The sequence below is a fragment of the Cuculus canorus genome, chromosome 25 (assembly GCF_017976375.1).
Source record: "Cuculus canorus isolate bCucCan1 chromosome 25, bCucCan1.pri, whole genome shotgun sequence".
Lineage (NCBI taxonomy): Eukaryota > Metazoa > Chordata > Aves > Cuculiformes > Cuculidae > Cuculus > Cuculus canorus.
The window spans coordinates 4,777,512-4,799,603 of NC_071425.1; the positions used below are offsets into that span (position 1 = coordinate 4,777,512).

At 55.3% G+C, this 22,092-nt stretch overlaps 1 protein-coding gene across 1 annotated transcript; it reads right to left on the reverse strand.

Annotated features, from left to right (window-relative positions):
* Positions 1-562: 562 nt before the first annotated feature.
* On the reverse strand, positions 563-21,306 carry ACE (angiotensin I converting enzyme). The gene is made up of 25 exons (XM_054088613.1): positions 20,931-21,306; positions 17,303-17,470; positions 15,870-15,957; positions 15,490-15,633; positions 14,677-14,868; positions 14,418-14,515; positions 13,744-13,916; positions 13,226-13,449; positions 11,715-11,859; positions 11,290-11,388; positions 10,934-11,056; positions 10,320-10,531; positions 9,709-9,845; positions 9,248-9,406; positions 8,761-8,848; positions 8,414-8,557; positions 8,007-8,198; positions 7,563-7,660; positions 7,106-7,278; positions 6,412-6,635; positions 6,028-6,172; positions 5,724-5,822; positions 5,181-5,303; positions 4,413-4,600; positions 563-4,150 (listed from the first exon to the last, which is right to left on the reverse strand). The coding sequence occupies exons 1-25, from the start codon at positions 21,138-21,140 to the stop codon at positions 3,954-3,956; spliced, it is 3,843 nt and encodes a 1,280-aa protein (XP_053944588.1). The 5' UTR covers positions 21,141-21,306; the 3' UTR covers positions 563-3,953.
* Positions 21,307-22,092: the final 786 nt, after the last annotated feature.

The following is a 22,092-nucleotide window of genomic DNA, read 5'->3' on the forward strand; positions in this document are numbered from 1 at the left end:
CTGCAAACCTGGGAAGGACTCGGTGACATTAAAGCAAGTCACGGACTTTGTTTCTCGACAAGAGCCACTTCCCCCAGTCAAATGTGGCAGGAAAAGGCACAGAGACTTGGCTCTGGGATGTGGCGCGTTCTGTTCGTGGCAGCCGCATCAGCATCCTGCCCGTCCTCACTGCACAGTGGGGAAACTGAGGCACAGCGCAGGCTGTGACTCACCCCATGGGGCCAAGAGGATGGAAGAGGTGAGCAGGCATCTGCAATAACTCAGCAGGAAAGGCTAGGGAAGGGCAGAAAGATCCTGGCAGAGGCTGCAGCGGGTCTGTTTGGCTGGCACCCACCCAGGCGTGGAGCGAGAGGACCTGAACACCCAGAGCTCAATCACAAGCTCCTCCACCACTCAGGACTGAGCTGCTGCTGCTGCAGTTCTCTCCCTGCAGCCTGCATGGCCTCGGTGGGGGTGGTGTCAGCTCAAAGGGGAGCCCCGAGGGGTGGAGCCCGCTAGTGTGGGGACATGAGCAAAGCCTGCTTTGGGGTCTTGCTGCTCGAGGAAGGGGACTGGGGAGGTGGTCAGCCCAGCTCGCACCCCGGCGTGCATCCCCTGGAGAGGGTGGGATGGAGATGGGTGCGCAGTGTGGGGGGCACTGTCCCTCCTCCATGCTTGATGGAGGGGACGGTGGGAGGCTGGAGGTCTTTGGGCTGTGTCCTCTGTCCCATTTAACAGGGAGCTCTGCCTAAGCCATGGGGATGGGAGTAGTCTGAACTCGCTTGAGGAGGGGCTTTGGGATCTCCCCACTTGCCCTTCACCCCTAAATCCACCTTTACCTGCCTCAGCTCTGCTCAAGCAGGAGGAAGGGAAGGATGGTGGTGCCAAGGCTCGCTGGGGCTGAAGCGATGGCCATGGAGCTGGCAGTGCTGCGGACTCCCCGCTCCCTACCATGGCTCACCCCATCCCTGGGCCACTTTCCTTTGTCCCCCGGCATCCCCCCACTCTGCCGCTTCCCATCTCCCCCACCCAGGGTGGCTCTTGCTGATGGCCCCTGGCTGCTGCCAAGCTGTGGCTGCGTATTTCCAGGCTCTCCTTGTCCTCGGGGAAGGGGAATGTGAGGAACGCGGCCCCGTGCACCCTGCCTGCTCCTGCCCGGCCACCCGACGGCTAAGAATAGACCTGGCTTGGCTGGGCCCCCACCAACACCATGGAAAATGGGTTTCTCTGAAACCAAAGCGTTGCCCAAGCCGGTGGAGAGAACCTACGCTGCTTCTTGCTTTGAATTCGTGTGATTTTTAAAACAAATCTCCTCACCAGGAGCCTTATGCACAGGCAGAGAGGTGCAGGGCAACACCACAAGTGTGGAGCACCTCCTGCTTCCCTGTCAAGGAGTTACATGAATTGAGGGGGAATCTCTTTTTTTCCTGCTTTATCCCTTTTTTTTAAAAAAAAAATATATATAATTTTTTTTTTTTACCTCCTTAGGGAGTAATTTTGCTAAGCCTCCTAATTTTGGCAGAAAGCATGATGCAGGAGCCAGAAGGCAGCAAAATCTCTCCAGATGTTCTCGCAATGGGGAAGGGAAATCATCCTCGGTTTAAAAGTATCTTGTAAAACATTGCTGCTAGCTTGGCAGAAAAGCAAGCCTGAAAAGCTTCACCTTCACCCATGGCCCAGCAGTTCCATTTAAGCTCCAGGGGGGTCTTTGAGCTGGGCTGGGCACAACCTGGTACCCACCCCCATCTCCTGGGTGGAACCTTGGACCTGTCTTGAAGGTAACCTGGTGTCCAGATCTGGGTGGAATGAGGGCTTGTGTTGTCTATCACTGACCACGAGGCCACAGCTCAGCGCACTCATCACCCAGTCTTGTAGCTCTGTCCAGTGTCCTTCCCACTTTCCAGGATGGAATCAGCTCCTGTGTGGATTCTCTGATGTCTAATTGGGTCTGAGCTTACGTTTCAGTCATGAGAGCGTTCAGTGGCTCTTTATTTCTCCAGAAAGCAAGTTTTATGAAACTTGTAGGATCTTGATGATCTTGGAGATGTCTTTTCCTCCACTAATGGGGCAGAAAGGAGTCTGAAGGCTCAAAATTACCAGTGAGGAGCTGAGCTGGATGGAGCACACCTGCACCAGTCTCCTTTCCCAGGCTGAAAATACATTTGGCTTCAAACCCAGCTCTCGCCGTGCCAGGTCTCTGCTCTGTGAGCATTGTGTGCTGGGAAGGGGGGAGAGGAGGGTGCCCGGTGTGCCGGGATAGAAAGCAGATGCATCTGGATACAAACATGGGGTGAACGCAGGCGTCTGGGGTGGCTGCTCCCCGGGGCTGAGTATCACGGCAGAAACATGAGCAGTTGGGAGTTTTACCTCCCCGTGGGAGTGCAGTGTTCGGAGGAGGATTGAAAGCAAACAAAAAGCCAAGCATGAGTGGGTGGACATCTGCCTTCTGCTCCTCTCCCGGTTGCAGTGAGCCCGTCCCTGGCCTCAGTTTCCCCATGTGGGACATAACCAAGGGCAGAGGCCATCAGATGGAGGGGGAAGGGGGAGATCATCCCAGATCTCCTCATTTCCCCAGCTGCTGTGAGCCGCAGCAGATCGCAGCTCTTTAGGGCTGTAATAATCCCCAGCCTGGGATTAGTTTTGCACCTAATCACTGCAGAACAAATATGAAGTTTTATTTACAGAAGCAGAAGAAAGACGGGGCCAGGGGGAAGCCTCAAGTACGGCTGATCCCAAGATAATCAGGAGCTGGAGAGCGGGAGGTGATCGCTGACCTCGAGCCCCCCCCAAGCTCTTATGTAAATGCATGTCATTCTTGTGCTGGAACCACAGCAGCTGTGAGCTCCAGCCCTGTCCCAGCTCGGGTTTGGTGACCCCCGAACCCTCGTACAGTTCAGGCGTGGACTTTGGGGATATCTGGCCCTGATTCAACCCTTTCCTTAAGCACATGCTCCATGGTGAACCCACGAGCTGTCAGCTGCGATGAGAGCCAGGGTTTAAGGCAGGATGGGGATGCGGAGTTTTTGCGATGGGGATGAGGAAGGCTGGGTGCTGTTAGATGTGTTGTCCCAAAGCCAGGCTGGTCCCCAGGGGTTTGTAGTGGCATAAAATCATAGAATAGTTTGGGTTGGAAGGGATCTTAAAGATCATCCCATTCCAACACCCCACCATGGGCAGGGACACCTCCCACTGGCTCAGGCTGCCCAACACCCTATCCAATCTGGCTTTGAACTGTTCCAGGGATGGGGCAGCCACAGCTTCCCTGGGCAACCTGGGCCAGTGCTTCACCACTCTCATGGTGAAGAAATTCTTCCTTATATCAAGCCTAAAGGTGCCCCTCTCCAATTTACACCCGTTCCCCCTCGTCCTGTCACTACAATGAATAGTCCCTCTCCAGCTTCCTAGTAGGCTCCTTTCAGGTATGGGAAAGCCGCTATAAGATCTCCTCGGAGCCCTCTCTTGGGGTGGCAGCTCTGCTGCTGGAGAGCCTTGTCCCGTTTAGATCTGAGCCTACAAGAAGGAGCTGAGCTGCTTCTCTGAGGGGTGACAAGACATGGGTTTATTTTTCATCCATGCAAGTGAAGAGCCCAGCAGTGGGCAAACCAGGAGGGGGGAACGTGCTCTGTCCCTCCCCAAAATGCCCTCTGTCACTTGAAGTCCCACAGGTCAGAGATGGCTGGTGGATGCCCAGGCTGGACTCGCTCCCAGCCCTGGGCGCAGGGGCAGACCGTGACAGCTCCATGCCTGCCGGTGCCTGAATTTCTCTTCTCCTGATGCAGACGTCGACAAATAAATAGCTCTTTTCTGCTTTGGCTCTTGCATAGTGGGTAAAAAATGTCTGACCTGATTGGAGAGAGGAGTCCTGGGCTGTGGGAACCCATGGCTTCATTGGCAAATGTGCCCATGGCATTGCTGCCAGCCTGCCCAAACACCCATGCTTGCACCCAGTCCGTGCTCCCCGGCTGATGGCTGCCTCATTTCAGTTCCATTTCTGAGTTGGATATGAAGGCCTTTCTCCTGACTGAGAAGAACTTGACACCAAAGAAGATGGTGGTGATCAGGAAAATGAGTGCCAGGGCAAGGAGGATCCAGCCGCCTGCTGTGGCTTGACTGTTGTCCAAGGACATGCCCAGGAAATTGGCTTGACTGGAGTCTGCTTGGTCTGAAGTGGCTGGAAAACAGAAAAACGTGGGACATGGTTAGCACCAGTGGCTCCAGGATGGCGTGTGTTGAGTCAGTATCTCTCTGTGCTCGTCTCTTGGATGCCCTGTCCCCTTTAGACTTGGTTCCATAGGAAATCAGGGAGAAGCATCCACTCTGTGTTTTTTGGCGTGGCCAAGGAGCACCAAGATAGCTCACTCTGTCTCCCACGTGCCCCAGCCTGGCCCTGATGAGGGCTGAGTTCTGCCCCATCATGGACCCGATGTGCTTACCTATGTAAGGAGTCCAGCTGTACTCGGGCCAGCCCAGGACCTCCCCGTTCTTCTTATTCTCCTCCACCAGCCATGTCATGAGAGGCTCAAAGTAATTCAACAAGGCATCAGCTGACATGTTGGGTTGCCCTGTGATGAGCTCCATGGCTTCGGGCCACGGCTTGCTGAAACCCATCTTCAGGGCATTCCTGCGGCAGGAGAAATCGGATCCGGTGGGTTCCCTGTTGCCCTTTTGGCCACCAGCATTTCTCTTCTCCCCAAGGCTTGGGGGATCTTGGTATCTGCAACCCTGGGTACAGTCTGTGCCCCCAGCACCCCAGGGCTGCCCACCCAGAGCACAGGGAAGGAGGTTTTACTCAGAGGAAGGCTGGGATTCACACGGATTAAAACCCTCCAGTGAATCCAGCCCGATGCAGAGCAGTGCCTGGGTGACCGGGTTAATTTTGCAGGTGCTTTTCTTGAAGCAAGGGGGTTGTTTTCCCCAAGGAACAGGGGGCTGTGGGGGAGAAGGAAGAGGGAGGGAGCCTTCCACCTGCCAGGGTCCCAGCTACCATCTAGTGGCTGCTCTTGCAATCACAGCCCCAGCACTCAGCCCAAGGTGCCCCTGCCAGAGGTCCTCCCTATCTCCACGCCAGGGACCAGAGCATCCCATGACGGGGCGGGGAGGAGATGGACAACCAGGGCTTGTGTTGTTTCCTGTCTTGCTGGACTGTCTTTAAGTAATGTGGGGGCATAAATTTCTTGGTTCTGCCCTGCCCACACACTTACCCCAAGATCTCCCCAGCTTCTTTGGACCCGTAGATGTCACACGTGTGCAGGGGACCCGTGTGCTTTGCTACATCGCAGAGCGCCTTGTGGAACTGGAACTGGATCACAAAGCTGACAAAGTACCTAGGGGGGATGGAAAAGCATGAGAACTTGGAAATGTGCCCTACTAATGACTGTGCAGGGGAATTTGTGGTCCCCCTCATCCCCTGGTTGAATCTCCCCAGCCTAGAGGAGCATCACTAGCTCTGGAGCTCCACCTGCACCAATTCAGTTTGAGATGCTGATGACTTTTTTTCTTTAACAAGAGTTTTATGGCTGCCTGGATAAATGAACCTATCCTCCCCAGACAGGGAGAAACACCCCTAAATCCAGCTTTCTCCTCTGAAGCTCTGTCAGAGTCCTTGAAGCTTCCCAGTACCCCCAGGATGGTACCACCAAGTGCCCCACCAGCCATGAAACAAACTGCCATCACTGGCATCTGAACTGCGGATCCTGCTTCCGTGTCCAAGTGGTGTCCCTCTTGTCCCAGTCCTGCTTACTCACCTTATGTAGGGAACATTGGCAGGGATGTGAAACTTTGCCCCGGGGTCAAAGTCATCTTCAGACCTTGGTGCTGGTGGGCACAAGCCCTGGTACTTCAGCCTGGGCCAGAGAGGGAGAGTTAGCCCACCATGGCAAGGAGAAGATGGGGTAAACTGGGAGGGGACACGGCAGGGTGTGAGAACAGGGTGAGGGGTTATGTATCCCACTCTGTCCCACTGCAGCCAACTGGATCACGGGGAGAAACCACCCATCAGGATGATGGCCAAGGCCCTTGTACCAAAGAAGGGTCTGAATTCAAGCACACCTGAGATTCCACCATTGCTGGTTGTACTCATCCTCCTTGATCCGCCCATCAAACACCTTCCAGCGCCACTGGTCCATGAGGTATCCGAAGGGCAGGAAGGCGATTTTGTCCAGGGCGATGCTCATCAGGTAGTTAATGTCACTTTCTGCCCAGGTTGTGAAGGTGTGAGCAAGGCAGTGCTGCACCCACCTCTCCACCCTTTATGGGTCATTTGGCCCAAGAGTAGGGTGTCCCCACCAGGTCCTGTTCTATCCACACATGCAAAACCACTGTGTGTGTTCCTGACCCCTTCCACCCTGCCCAGCCCATCCTGACCCTTTGCCTTTCCAGCTGTCCCCAGCAGCCTCCCCATCGTTGCCGTGTGGTGCTCCCTGGCCAGCTCACCTTTGTTCTCTGTGACTTGGTCAAGCAGTTTGATGCTATGCAGGTGTTTGGGGGTGGAGACAGACAAGGCCATGACATCCCCAACAGCCTCGTGGAAGCCAGGGTTGGCTCCGTCGCGGAACGAGATGGGCTGGTCCATGTACTGCAGGAAGTACTGGACATGGCCCATCTCATGGTGCACAGTGATTAGGTCGTCCATGTTCACCACGGTGCACTGTTTGATCCTGGACCAGGACATGTGGGGTGGGGGCAGAAGGGAGAGAGGTTCTTTGGTGAAAATCTCAAGGAACAACCACAGCTTCTTTAGCTATTTCACCCTTTCCACGTGCCCTTTCCACCCCACATCTGATGCCGGGCTGGGCTGGTCCTACTCCATTGGTCTACTTGGGAGAGGGTTGGTCTCTCTTTTCTCCTGTGCCTCCTGCTGTCCCTGCTGTCCCTGTCTTTGTTCATCAGCTTTTTTGTTCTCCGTGGGAGGGCAGGGAAAGCATTGATTGCCCTCCATCCATTGTGGGGGCTCCTGTCTGCAATGCCTGCATCTCGGGTACCGATGGAATACCAGAATGGGGCTACCACAGCCCTAGGATAGGAGACACTGTGGTGGCATCAGGCTGCGTGCTCTTATCCTGCCAAGACAGTGCCGCCTGCCCAAGGACCACACCCGCCGAGGCCACCACTTCCTCCCCGTGGGCACCTGAAGTCCTTGCGGTTGTAGAAGTCCCAGGCTGAGGCGTGACAAACCACCTCTCGCCCATCTGCTGGCTTCTCAATCATGGACTTGTCCCAGAACTCCTGTGGCATTGGGGTGAGGCCCAGAGAGGTAAAGAAATTGTTCGACTCTTCAAACATCCTCTTGGGTGTCCAGCCCTAGGGGGAGAGCAGACAGAGGATCTGGTGAGGGGCAGTGGGGGTTGCTAGGGGTGCCAGGGGCTGGGAAGGATGGGAGACCAGGGACAATCTTGCTCTTCTGGGCTGGGGAGGTCTTTTGGGGGCAACTAGAGCTGGATCCAGCCTTTGGCATATCCAGATGTGGAGAAAATACACAGAGGCTTTTGACAGCACTAGAGGGTTTGGCAACATGGGCGATGGCAACGGCCAAAGGGTGCTGAGTCCCAAGGATCTTCCCTGGAGCAGCCTGGAAAAGCACTGACCTGTTGTTTCATAGCTGGGGTAGCATCCACCTTGGTGGCATCCGGAAAAGGTATCACCAGGTCGAAAATGTTGGACCATGACTGGGCCCACATGTTGCCTGGGAAACACAGGAGGACAATGCATGGCAGGAAGGAGATAGGAAGAGAAAAGCAAAGGCAACCAGTTTACTCTTGACTCTTGTGTAGAGTGTATCCTCCTGCCTGGTCCCTGTCCTGCCTGCACAAGGGTGATGCAAGCACGAGCCTGTCCGTACAGGAGAGATCAAGTCGTGCTGTGTGTTGCCCTTCCCTTGGCCTGTCTGGCTTCTGCAGACCCTTCTCATGGGGTCCTTGGCCCTTTGGCCAGTTCTGAGTAGAGACCAGCCTCAACTCTTGGAATGACATGGAACAAACTATACTTGGTGGGAGATATAGTCCAGCTCAAGGGCCTAGCAATGTCCTTACCTAGCAGATGAGCAGGGATGGGACCCTTCAGGTTTATGTGCTCTGCACCATACTTTTTATATAGGGCTCGGCGTACGTAGGCATGCAGGTTGAGGTACAGGGGCTGCAGCTGCTGGTACAGCCTCTCCAGATCTTCCTCAAAGGTGGGTGTCTCATACAGGGATCTCCAGTAGGCCCCGTTGTCTGTGTATCCTGGGATAGGGAGAGTAGAAGCTGTTAGACGCTGTCCTTCTTGGGCAAGAGTCTTTCTTGCTGCTCAGACATCCCAAGTTCCTCCATATCTATGAGACCGTGGATCTCATAGGATTTTGTGGGGCCTCCACATCCTCAAAATTTTGGCCTTGAGCTAAACAATGAGCCCAATCCTCTGCTTACAGGATGTAAAGACTACGGAGTGGGGCACTGACCGTTGAGGACAGCTGCCTTGTTGCTCAGTTCCACGTATCGCTTGTAGTTGTTCTTGATATTCTTCCCAGAAGCATCCCGCCAGCCCTTCCAGGCAAAGAGGAGCTCATCATAATCCCGTGAGCTGGCCATGATATCTGTGAGGTCTGCAGAGAGAGCAATGAAGCCAAATTGAGGCTGTTGGATGGGCTGGACAGATGCAGTGGTGCTAGAGCCTATGTATTGCTCAGGGACCATCACAAAGAAGGTGGGAAGGTCCCTTCATGACCTTTCTCCATGCCCCTATTAAAATATCCCTTCTTTTGAACCCTGTTGCAGATGACTTGCTGGACACCCTGACAGATCTTACCAGGCTCCAAGGGGTGACAGATCTGGTTCTCTCTGCAGACCTTGGCTACGCTGTATGTGGTCTCCATGTCTGAGAGGAGGGTGTTGTACTGCAAAGAAAATCAGAAAACATGAGCTGATTATCCTTGTCCTGCCCTTGGGGAATGTCACAGCCCTTTGAGATGTTCCCAGGTGTTTTCCTCTGGTCCCTTCCAAGGCCAAGTGTGACCCCAAATGGAGACAAAGTGAGGTCAAGTCAGGAGGGACTCGGCCAGCAAACAACGTGCCCTTGCCACCAAAGCAACCAGGCCTGCAAGAGGCAACATTCGGGTGGGAAACCCTGGAGAGAAGGATCTTGGGTTTGCGTGGAACATACTAAACTATCCGCTTACTCAAAGGCAGGGGTTGGCTGCCCAGTGGCATTTCCTAAATGTTAGAAGAAGCCTTTGTCTCCATACAGGGCAGGGGCAAGGGACACCCCGTCCCTGCGCTATCCCCTTTCAGCTCACCTCCATCAGCTCATCCTCAGGCAGGGCTGCTCTCTCAATGACGCTCAGCTTCTTGAGGATGCGTTTGACACTTTCATCCTGGAAGTCGGAGTAGTCGAACTGCCTGGCCCTCATGCCGTAGTCAAGGGTGTGCTTGGACATGGCCAAGTTCTTATCCAGCTGCAAGAGCAGGAGGGCACAGAAAAGAGGTTACTTCAAGGAGGTGACAGAGACACAGGTCATCACTAGAAACACCCTCTGGTGTGCCATGACTGACAGCCTTCATATGGCTGTCATAGTGGGTATCTCATGGGACGATGAGGGTTTTCATGGAAAACACACCTCCTTGGTGAGAACATTGCCCCTTGGCTAAAGGCAGAGGCTGCCCTGGTTTTCAGAGCTCCTCTGAAAAGCGTCCTGGGTACCAGCTGCCTGCCTTGGCTGTTGCCTCTCCCTGCACAACCCCAGGGTCATTCCCATACCATGATCTGCTTGTTGTGGTCAGTGATGTTGGTGTTGTAGGCCCAGGATGCCTCGGTGTAGGCGTTCCACACTGCCTCGGCCGTACTGTTGTACTCGGATAAGAACTCTTTAGCTTGTGCTTCATCTGCTATTTTATCTAGAGGAGGACATAAATGGGGGAAGAGAAGGGGAGTCAGGAGAGTCCTTCTCTTTGCAAGAGCACCACCCTGTGAGAAGCCATGGCTGAGATTTTCCCAAGACTGCAGGTCCATGGAAGGATGCTACATCTTGGAAGCGGGTTGAGCCAAGAAATTTGGGCAGTGGAGTCCAGTTGCGGGTGTCCCATTGAAAAGGTGGTGGGATAGCAGGACATACTCTAGGCCCTAGACCCTCCCACTTGGACAGAAAAGATGCAGCTGAAAACAGATGATCTGTCACACCGTGACTGATAGCAATACTACAGCAGCAGGGACACAGCTTCAGACAATGGTACGCAAGAGGTTGGCATGGAGACCTCCCGAACCAACAGTAGAGACCTCCCTCAGCACTGCCCTTCCTGGGGGCTTAGTGATGCCCCTCGGGAGACCACTTCCTGCCCCTCTCCAAAGCCAGGATGGAGCTGCAGCCTTACCAATGCCTTCAGGATAGCCTTCAGGGATAGGAGGACGCCAGTCAAACTCAGGCCAGCCCAGCACCTCATTGGTTTTATTGTTCTGCTCCTGAAGCCACGTGAAGACAGGGCTGAAGTACTCCAGGAGGGGTCCAGCATCCATCTTATCCGTGCCAGTGAGGTTGAACAGGATTTCCTGCCATGACTTGGAAGACCCAGCTTTCAACACTTCCCTGCAGAGGAGTGAGACAGCAAGAGCCAACATGAGGCCAGCGGATGAACCAGAGAAAAGCGACGACAATATCTCAGCATCACAAGTGTTGGAGATGCTATTCCTGATCATGGACCTGGGAATTGCCTCTGAAGCCTCCACCTTTCCTGTGCATGGGATCTGAGGTCTCCTCAATGAGCACTCATGCATGTCCCAACACGCAAGAAACCAAATACATTTTGGCGACCTCTGGCCTGGGTAGGAGCTCACGACAGGGACAGTAGCAGTACTTTGGTGAGGACCACTCACCCCACCCCAGTGCTTCCATTTATTTCCATCTATCCATCCATCTATCCATCCATCCATCCATCCATCCATCCATCTGCAAAGGTAATTCTCCGGCCATCTCTATATCTGTCCCCACCTGAGTTTGTCTCCAGCCTCTTTGGACATGTAGATGTCACAGGTGTGCAGGGGACCGCTGTGGCCGGCCGCCTGGCACAGCGCCTTGTGAAACTGGAACTGGAGGATGAAGCTCACAAAGTACCTGTCAAGGAAGTCCATGAAGGTGAGCACTGGGGTCAAAGGGGAGCAGATAAGTCTCAGAGCATGGGGGAAGGCATTCAGTCACACATTAGCTCCCCACCTTTTGTGGTCCTAAGCATTGGATGATCTCTGTGTTTTGAACAGGAGAAATGCGCCCCAGTCCCTCCCCACAGAGCTGAGGCCCCACTTTCCCTCCTCCCTGAGCCTCCATCCCCTCACCAGCTCCTCCTCTACCTGATGTAAGGGGTGTTCCCAGGGATGTGGTACTTTGCTCCAGGGTCAAAGTTGCTTTCATTCCTTGAAACCGGAGCACAGATACCCTGGTATTTGGTTCTGCAGACAACAAAGAACAAGAGCATGAGCTGGAAGAGCAAGGCAGATGAACCAAGGCAGAGAAGGTTCAAGAAACCTACACAATTAGAATGTGCTTCCACATATTTCCTTCCTTCCTTCCTTCCTTCCTTCCTTTCTTCCTTCCTTCCTTCCTTCCTTCCTTCCTTCCTTCCTTCCTTCCTTCCTTCCTTCCTTCCACCAAGCAATCCACCGTTCTCCAGCCATCTCCACAGCTATTTTTGCCTCCCTTTCTTCTTTCCTTTTTCCCTTCCTTGCACACCCTCAGCTTCCACACCCCCATCCACCCCCCAGTGACTGTCCTCTACCTCAGATACCACCAGTCGTAGTTGTAACGGTTCGTGGGCGTGCGGCCACTGAACACGTTCCAGCGCCATTGGTCGATGAGGTAGCCGAAGGGTAGGAAGGCGATCTTCTCCAAGGCCATCTTCAGCAGATAGTTGATGTTGCTTTCTGCATGAAACAGAGCCTGAACCAGGTTGGGAAAGAGTCTGGCTGGGCAGCATTGTGGTCACTAGACATTTTGTGAGCAGATCGTGATGAGAAACGGGAGAGCATTTCAATATATGACTCTAATCCCTAGTGAAGGAGGTTCCTTTAGACGCTGCTCCTGCTTGGGGGAACATGTGCCTTTCTACCTGAGTGGGGACTATGAGAGTGATAAATGCGGTGTCCCCTTGGCTTCAGCCTGGCTCTCGGAGTGAGAAGCTCTCTGGTGAGTGTAACTCTAGTGTTTCCCTCTTCACACGTTCACCCTGGTGGACTCAGGGTGAAGGGGCTTTGGTTTGCATGGCTATCACACCACTGCAAAGGTTCTTACGGTTTGGAGCAAGAGCTGGTCTGAACTCTGGGACAGTCACCACCATGTCATTGGGAGCACAGGCAACAGTGACACCTGCTTTCTCCTGCTCCACAAGGAAATCTGGGGAAGGAAGGTTGGAAAACAACCTGCTGGAGGCTCAGCTGAAACTGTGGGGTCAGAGAGGGGGTGGCAGCCCTGCCCTGAGGGGTTGTTGGCTGCCATCACTGTGGTGGCACAGCTGCCAATGGCCGCTAAGTCAGGTAGCGATGCCTTGAGGGAGGGACCATCTGCTCAGTGGTGTTTGCGCGGCATTGGCTCAATGCTCTTGGCTTCTGTGATGGCTTTCCCATCATGAAATGCATTTAATGACAAGGCAGGAGGATACCAGGACTGTCCCTCCTCCACAAAGCAGCCGCCTCTGGCAGGAGTCTACAAATGCTTGGTTTCTTCCACTGCCGTCTGCTTTGACGTGTCGGCTGAGAGATGTTGGGTGGGGGAAGAGACTCTTGCCAAGCTGGGCAGTGCCCTGCGGTAACAAGTCCTCTTTTGCTGCACTGGCTGGCAGGCAGACACATCACCTGCTGACTGTCTTTGTGGCTGTGCATGTAAGCACTCAATGCCACCTCCGCAGAGCTACACTCGGAGCTCCTGGGGTGGACGTTTCTTGCCAAGGGAGAGGAGAATGCAGGAAAGGTCAAAGCCAATCACAAAGATGCTGTTGGGGGCTCTGATGGAGGAAAGAAAAAGGCACAGGCAAGGTCTAGAGAACATTCCTTCTGCCCTTGGAGGGAAGAGGATGGAGTTGTGAAGGGTCCTACATGGACCCATGGAGACAAGAGGGGTTTGTGCATGGAGCCAAACATGGCTGAAAGATACACATTCAGCCATAGGGTCTTTGCTGCTCTGGGCTGGTCTGGCAGACTGCAGCCCACTCCGACATGTCCCAAACCCTTGCTGTTGCCACGGGCAGTGCCTGAACGATCCAGGCCACCCAGTTTCCCAGGGCAGTTGCCATACCTTCATCCTCGGTGGCACTGCTGAGCAGCCCGATTTTCTGGAGGTGGCTGGGGGTGGAGACAGACAGGGACATGACATCACCGATGGCCTCGTGGAAGCCAGGGTTGGCCCCACTGCGGAAGGTGACAGGCTGGTCCTTGTACTGCAGGTAGTACTGGACGTGACCCATCTCATGGTGCACTGTGAACAGCTGCTCCATGGTCACCGTTGTGCACTGCTTGATCCTGCCAGGTGAAAACAGAGTGTTTCCTGAGCTGAGTAAGGAACCCTGACAGGTCATGCACGCCTTCAATGAGATTGACCCTCCATGGTTACTGAGAAGATGGCAGCACCCCATGCGGGAGAGGAAACGCCCGGTGGAGGGGAAGGCAGGGCAGTGTGGTGCCTCAAGACCTTACCCCAGAAGGTGAGAGATTGGGCTGTGTCCTGGGCTGGGTACACCCAGGACTGTGACCACCAAGAAGGATGGAGCAGGGTCTTCCCCTGTACCCCTGTGTCCCCTGCATGCCCTTATGCACCTGAAGTCCTTGCGATTGTAGAAGTCCCAGGCTGAGGCGTGACACACCACCTCCCGTCCATCAGTTGGCTTCTCCAGCATGGAATGCTTCCAAAACTCAAGGGGCATCTCCAGCAGCCCCAAGGACGTGAAGAACTCTTCTGAGACCCGGAACATGCGGGTGGCATTCCAGCCCTGGTAGACAGTAGGCAGTAGGTTATGGCTGAGGAAGGGGCTGCCCATGCCCTGGACATCACCACTGATGCTCTCCCAGCACTGTGGGGAGGAGATGGGTCCCTCCAAGGGACCGTAGTCCTACCCCCTTACCTTGATGGGGAGCCCAGGCCCCAGAAATGGAGTGAGCATTCCTAAGAACCTCTGAACAGTGGCACTGATGCCCAACATGGACAGGAAAGGGGAGCAGGGCTGGTGCCCCAGGAGGGCTTGGAGCTGTATGTGTGGAAGCAGCCTCCAACCCTGGGGCTGTCACTGGTCTCACTGCACTGTCCTTCCTCTTTCCCCACCTGCTGCATCTTTGATCATAGCCACCAAGAGTGTGGGGTCATTTCTTTGTCCCAGACATGGCTTTCTGCTGGCCGCTAGGCAGGCACGAGAAACCATTCCCATGGGGTCCATTGACCAACATCCCCTGGTTTTGTTGCCCTAGTGCCACCAATGCGTCCCTCAGCCAGTCACCTCCTGCACCATGGTGCTTGTGACATCGAGATTGGGCTTCTCAGGGTAGGGGACCATCAGATCATAGATGTTGTTCCACTGCTGAGCCCACATGTTGCCTGAGAAGAAAAAAGAGCCAGAGCAAAGCTGGTGATAGGTCAGGAGGAAGAGAAACTCGGTGATAACCGGGAATTCCTGTCACACTATGGCCCTTTGTGTGCTGTCTGGCCGCACCAGTTCCCTTGGGCACAGGCTGGGGGAGGGGTGTCCTTCCTCTTACCCAGGAGGTGAGCAGGGATGGGACCCTTCAGGTTGATGTATTTGGGGCCATAGCGGTCGTACAGCTTCCTCCGGACAAAGGCATGCAGGCTGAGGTAGAGTGGCTCCAGCTGTTTGTAGAGAGCTTCCAAGTCATCCTCGAAGGTGGCTGAGTCATACCAGGAGCGCCAGTAGCTGCCCGTGTCCTCGAATCCTGCCAGGGAGGCAGTGATGACCCCTGGCTCTGGCCCTTGGGGTTACCCACCACCCAGCCCCAAGACCTTGGACCAGGGAACAGCAGTAGGATTTTTGCCCTTTCCCCAAAGTGCTGGCACCAAAAGGAAGTGGGATGCCTGCTGCACATAGGATGAGCGCCTGAGGGACCTGGGGTTGTTTACCCTTGGGAAGAGGAGGTTAAGTGGAGACCTTATTGCTCTCTAGAACTGCCCGAAAGGAGGTTGTGGAGAGGAGGGAGCTGGGCTCTTCTCCCAAGTGACAGAGGACAGGACAAGGGGGAATGGCCTCAAGCTGCACCAGGGGAGGGTCAGACTGGATATTAGGAAAAAATATTTCACAGCAAGGATCATGGGGTGCTGGCAGAGGCTGCCCAGGGAGGGGGTGGACTCACTATGCCTGGAGGGGTTTAAAAGACGGGTAGGCGAGGTGCTCAGGGACATGGTTTAGTGGCCGATAGGGATGGTTGGACTGGATGATCTAAGAGGTCTTTTCCAACCTAGTGATTCTATGAGTCTATGAGGACAGCAGCAGATTACCCCATTGCCCCAGCCATGATTCCCACCCCTGACTGCCCCGTGTCCCCCCATCCTGCTCATACCATCCTTCTTATAGGCCTCGTTGCTCAGACTGACGAACTGCTCATACTTGGCACGCAGCGGGTTGCCTGCGGCGTTGTGCCACCCCTCCCAAGCGTAGAGCAGCTTCTTGTAGCTGCGAGATGTTGCCATGATGTCCGAGATGTCTGAGGCAAAGGGGACAAGCAGGACATGAGCCAGGAGCAGGAGCAAAGCTCACAGCCCACAGCAGCTCTGCAGAGGTGCCACCACCATTGCGCCAGACCCAAACACCCATCCTCACCCTGGGACAACCCGGATGAACATGAGTGGGACTTGCCAACCCCAACTTGGTGGGGAATGGGGCAAACCCATGGCCATGGGGTGCTCAGCACCCCGCGGGGGCGCAGGACAAGGGCCATACCTGGCTCCAGCTCCCAGCAGGTGCCGTTGTCCAGGCACACCTTGGCCGTGGAGTAGATTTTGTCCATGTCGCTCAGGAGGGTGTTGTACTGTGGGGAAGGAAAAAAGATGTTGAGGATGAGAATGGCCCCGCAGGAGGGGTTTACAGACTTCCCAGCTCCCCAGTGTGTGTATCCAGAGGGATGTGGAGCAGGATTGGTGTTTACACAGTGCGTTTTTTGGTGAGATAAGTGTGTTATCACCCAGAGTTTTTGCACCCGTCATGTGGTGAAAGCGGGGAAGCTCTTTGAGACAGAAAACCCATGCACAGCCGCTCACCAAACCCCCCTCAAACTCGGCGCGAGTGCTCACGGTGTCCTGCAGTGGGGCTATTTATAAAACTCTTTGTCAGTGGGGCTGTGGCGCGGCCTGTTTATCTTAGCGGGTTAAAAAAAAAATAATAAGAAAAGCAGGAGGAGGGGGATTTATTTCTGTGAAATGCAACAACAGCAAACAATAGCAACAGGAGATTTCCTGGAACCTGCCTGGGGAGCCCATTCCCAGGGAAGGAAATTCCTCTACTCCGACCCTCTCTCTGCTCCCATCTCTCTGCTCCGGTCAAGTGGAGGGGATGGAGAGAGGAGACAGCGGTGGCTGTGGGATGGAGCTGTTTGGGAATGGGTGAGACATGGCTGATGCGCAGGGAGGGGACTTGATGCTGTCTGTTATCTGGGAGAGGGTAGGGACGGGTTTCCTGGAAGGAACCGGAGCCGACGCTTCTCCGGAAAAGATTGTATTACCAGGCTTTGCCTGGGTTTTGGTGGGGAGAGCTGTCAGGGAGCCACGGGCCAGGCTGGAGGGGACACTTGTGCAGATGCCAGCTTCAGCCTGGGCAATATTTTCATGCCTGGACACTTAAATCACGTTGTGTTTAAGTAAACGACCCTGAAAGCTCAAGACTGTAAGGGGGAAGGCTCCGGATGTTCTGATGTCCCTAGTGTGGAACTGTGTTACCAAGACCCAGCATTTCTTGGCTCAGAGGAAGGGCTGAAGACCTCGGTGGCTTCAGCAGCCCTCCTTTTTGGTGACCTTCATCCCCAAGGAGCACTGGGGAGAGAGGGGGGTCCAGCCAGCTGGCCCCCGGCCATGGGGACAGCCTGGCTGGTCTCCAGGTGACGCCCAAGGATGCTCTGTGTAAGCAGGAAATATCTGGTTCCCCTGGGATAGCTCCGAGATGAGGTTAGGGCTGGAGAACAGGGCCAGCAGGCACCCCACATCCCCTGTAGACAGCACCCCATCTCCTCCACCAATCTCTGTCTTCCCTGAAGGGAAGACCCTCCAAAAGCAATGCAGGGGTGATGGGCCAGCAGTAGAGTCTTGGGGCTTGAAAAAAATCCACTTAAGGGGTTTCTCAGCACCCCAGCAATGCCAGGGCCTGGCCAGCACCTCACCTACCTTTTCTCTCTCCTCCAGGGGCAAGTTGGAGGGTCCCAGGGTCTGGATGGAGCCGATGATCTTTCTGAGCTGTGGGTCACTGAAGTTGCTCCAGATGCTGCCATAGAGCTCCTTGGCTTTCTTCCCCCACGCCTCCGTGAAGTTTTGCTCCTCCAGCGATGCCTTCACCTGCACGGTGAGAGGGGACATGGGGACTCAGGATCAGCCCTGGGACATACCACCACGCAGGTTTGGGGACTGAATTCAGAGCCATGAAGGCTTGGGGGAGCCAGAGGGGACAAGACACGAGGTGGCAGGCAGGGCTGTCCCCAGCCTGTGACATTCATAGATAGAGACATCAGCTTCCAGCCGACGTGGCAATGTCTGCAGCCCCTGCTTGCCTGCGGCGCTCCCAGTGAGCAGTTGCCAAGGTGGCCTTTAAAGATGTTTCAGAGGTGACTCTGGGGCATCGTGATGGGGATGCTGGGATGGAGGTGACCACACCACACGGGCAGGGTGTCCAGGTGCTGCTGGGCTGGCTCTGGCAGCTGCCAGACCCCGGGTTCAGAAGGATCTCTGAGGGTGGCTTAATTTTATTCCTATTCCTGCCGTTTCTCACCTTTGCAGAAGCCTGAAGGAAAACTACGAAGCTGTCACATTAACTTTTCTCCTTCCTATGCCTTACTGCTAGATCTCTACATTTCTCCTCTGACTCTTTGTGCAAAGACCCTCTGGTGTCTCGTCACACTGGGAGGGAAGGGGAAGAGGTTGGGACAGCAGATGGGGGAAGGAGATGGAGGAGAATTGAGAGAAAGGCATAAAAAAATGAGAAAAGAGGAGAAAGGCTGGGATGGACAGGTGGGTGGGAGGCAGCTCCATCCTTGCAAGGTTCTGTAAGCGTCACATCTGGGTTTCACCTTGCACAGGGGGACATATTTGCACCGAGCGCCCCGTTTTGGCTCTCTCAGTTTTGCCCATCTCCTGCCAGTCTCGACCTCCCTTCCCAGGGCCGGGGGACGGCAGGGAGCTGTGCGCGCCACGGGGGTTATTTAGGCAGCTGGAGCTGTGGCTGATGGCCATGATTTTGGGACAGGGCATATTGCAGGAGGTCGCATTAATTCAGCCGGTGTCAGCTGTTTTTTTGGGAAACACTGATTTTTCCAGCGTCCCGGCCTGGGTGATGCTCAGGACAGAGTGAGGAGGTGCAGAGCGCATGTTCAATATCTGTGCGCCATCCCGGCGTGATTTATCGAGCTCATTAGTTGTTATTCGTGGCATTTTTAGCCTGGCTCCAAGAAGCCTGGTTTGTTTGATTTTAATCTTCACATTCCCTCAGCTGGCAGCAGGGAGGGAAGGGAGTTACGATGTGGCTGGGCTGGAGGCTGCCCGGGTCAGGCACCCAGGTGGCTGGAGAACGCGGGGGTGAGGATGCCAGAAGTGTCAGGTGCCCCTGGCTGCCCACTAGCAGCATCCACTGCCTTCCTTGGACACCCCAGCACCCACAGCATCACCCTGGGTACCAACCAGCCCTGACCCTCTGAGATGTGGGAGTGGGCCAGCCCCATGGACACTCTGCACTGGAGCAAGACCCCCCACTGATAGGGGGTATCTTCACTGCCTCCCACATCCCGCTGCAGAGCTTGGGGAGCTGTAGGAAGCAGAATCCAGCTGTGTTTTGTTTTCTCCTTGAGCAGGCGCCTGTGTTTGATCAGGCAAATGGTATCCTAAACTCTCCTGACAGCCCTGGTGGAGCGAGCCAAGGAAGGTGGTGTTGCCTGGAGAGCCCCCTTGCCATCACCATCCCCACCAGCCCTGGCCTGTTGCCCCTGCAGCTGAGAGCTCTCTTGGTGGGTTGCCCCTTTGGAGGGCTCAGAGACCCCTGGACATGCACAGCCCCCATGTCTCCCTACCAAAACCTCCCACCCCGGTCCCTCCCTGATCCTGGTTGCACAGTGAAGGTTCAGAAGCACCGGATGTGGCTCAGAGTGTACCCATGAGCAGCCCTCAAACCCCAAACACCTTTGCCAGCCTCTTGACCAGAGTCCCAGATTGCAGATGACACATCTCCCTCTCTCATGGCTGAGCGACCTCTCTGTTCTTCCAGCATCCCTCTGTCCATACCTGTGTGACTGGGGGCTGCCGCCCCTTTGTGTCACTTTATTCCAGGGTCACCTTTTGCAGCAAATCTTGAAGGAACCAGGACGTGTGTGGGCTTAGCCTGGCCCTTGGGTTCCCCAGATCCCCTAAATTCAGCCTTTGAGGCAGCGCTGGCCAGCTGTTCATCTTTTAGCAGTCAGTGCCTCCTCATCCCACCACACACCTTCTCTCTGCCCCGTTGGTTGGATCCCCTGCTCTTACTGGGCTGGCTTGGGAGCCTTGACATGGCAGGGAGCACCCGGCTGTGAACCTCAGGCATTTATTAACAAAGGGAAGGGTGAGGGCTGGCCTGGAAATGCCACTGGAGAAAAACCCATGCAAGGTGCTTCCCTGGCGCTAACCTTGGCCTCCAGGATGCTCCTGCTCTGCCCTAAGGTTCCCAGCTCCACTACAACATCTGCAGCAGATGCTGGGTCCTTGCCCAGACATCACGTCAGCTCTCCGAGAAAAAGGCTGAAGGGGCACTTGGGTGCTCTCGGGTGTTCTGCCAAGTTGGCAGAGGATGGACCTGGCAGCAAACTTTCCACCATGCAGGAAGATGTGTTTCCTTCCTGCTGCGGGGCACGCTGTGCCGTCTGTCCCCGTGGGATCCAGAGGGGCTCAGGGCTGTATGGTAGCCCTCGGGGCACGGAGGTAATGCTGGGGTCCCCGAACACATGTAAAAGTTACATCTTCCCACCAGCTATGTGGGTGACAGGTATGTTTTTGAGCTGCACGCCGTGCTGTGGCCATGTCGGGGCATCCCACAGCTCCTCAGGCACAGCAAGCGCTGGAGAAACCTTTGCAACCCGCCCTGGCACTGCGATTTCCCACCCCGTGCCAGGCAGGGGCTATGCTGCAGCTCACCCAACCGAGACCTCACTACTTGACCTCCCTGCCCCACGATATCCAGCCCAAATGCATGCAAACCCCCGGGCAAACACGCACACGGCATCGCTCCCCACCAGGGCTAATGTCTAATTCCCAGAGCCTGGAGTGTTTTCCCAAAGACAGCTTTGGAGGACACAGGGGTGAGGGGTGGCAGCCTTGATCCTGATGCCACTCGACTACTTGTGCTCACTTTGTGGCTCTTGGTGTGTGCCCCAAACCCAATATCGTCCGCCCTCAGCTCTGGGGGACAGTGGGGCTCGTGTCACAGCGCTGGGATGTGGTGGCACCGGGCAGGGACAGCTGACACCTGACCCTGGTCAGGGAACGGGTGCGTGTGTGGGCAGAATGAAAGTGGAAGGTGCTGGGAGGAGGGAACCACCTCTAAAAACAACCTGGACTCTGCTTCGGGACCAGGGCTGTCACTCTGGGCTAGAGCTTCTCCAAGGGCCAATTTTGGGCAAAACCCTGCTGTTCCCGAGCTGCAAGTCCCAGCGCTGGTTTCCCATCCTGGGGTGCCAAGAAAAGAGCCAGTAAGGAGGAAGGAGACCATGCCAAGCATCCCCACCGAGCCCCAGCCCTCCAAGCCCCTGGTGCTGGGGACCCCCCCCATCTCACCACTCACCTGCAGAGCCGCGTTTTCATCTGTCAGGTTGGTGTAGTAATTCCAGCTGGCCGAGACGCTCTCAAAGAAGACTTCCTCTGCCGTTGTGTTGTGGTCCATGGCAAAGAGGACGGCTCCTTCCTCGTTGCTTTCATGGTTGGGGGGTTCATGGTTAGGCAGAAGGGCACCCACCAGGCTCAGCCCCAGCAGCAGCCCCAGTGCCGGGAGCATCGCGGCAGGAGAGGTGCACGGAGCAGGGGGGCCCCGTTTGGTGCCTTCTGAGACAGCTTTGCCTTCGCTGCTCGCTGCTTATAAGCCAGCAGCCTTCGCGCAAACCCTGCCCACCAAGCCTGCCTCCCCTTGCAGAGAAGACCGGAGCATTTCGCTCCCCTTTGGGCGGCTCCCAGGCTTGAGGGAAGGAGCGGGGAGCAAGCGCTGCCTTGGGGTGCAAAGTCCTTTTGGCGCCTCGTCTCATCAGGAGGGAAGGGGAAGGGGCTGGGACAGCAGGGAGGGACGGAGATGGAGGAGAATCAAGGGAAAAGTGGAAAAAAAAAAAGAAAAAGGAGGAGGAAGGCTGGGATGCATGAGATGAGTGGGAGGCAGCTGCATCCTTGTGGGGTCATGGACCCCTCCTAGCTCGGTGCAGAGGGATGCAGCTCAACCGGACCATGTGCATCCCCTCCCCATGCCGGCATCACGAGTGAGCACCCCTTGGTGACACCACACAGCGGGGAGAGCCCTGACGTGGGGGGCAGCTGAGGTCCATCGCCTGCTGCCTCCTGCCCAAGCAACTCTTTTCTCAGGATAACCTCTTTTCTTTTTCTTTCTTTTTTTTTTTTTTTTTCTTTTGGAGAAATGGAGTATTTCTTCTGGCTCTGAAGGAAATCCCATCACGTCACACCAAATGTTTTGGACTTAGAGGAATTAGGCTGAATGACGAATCAGTAACAAAAAGTTCCTTCGAAATGAGAATCAGACCCGTGTTGGTGGGCTTGCTAGATCCTTTTTTGGTCTTTTTAGTTAACTAAATCCCTTTCCCGCAGGGCCTGGGCTCAGCCCCAGGAGCTGCACCCAGGCTGAGCTTAGGCCCTGGGTTGGCTGATTCTCACCTCTCGTCAGGGCCACCACCCCAGAGGGACACACCAGACACCTGCCACAGAGGGGAGAGCTTTTTTGGGGGGTA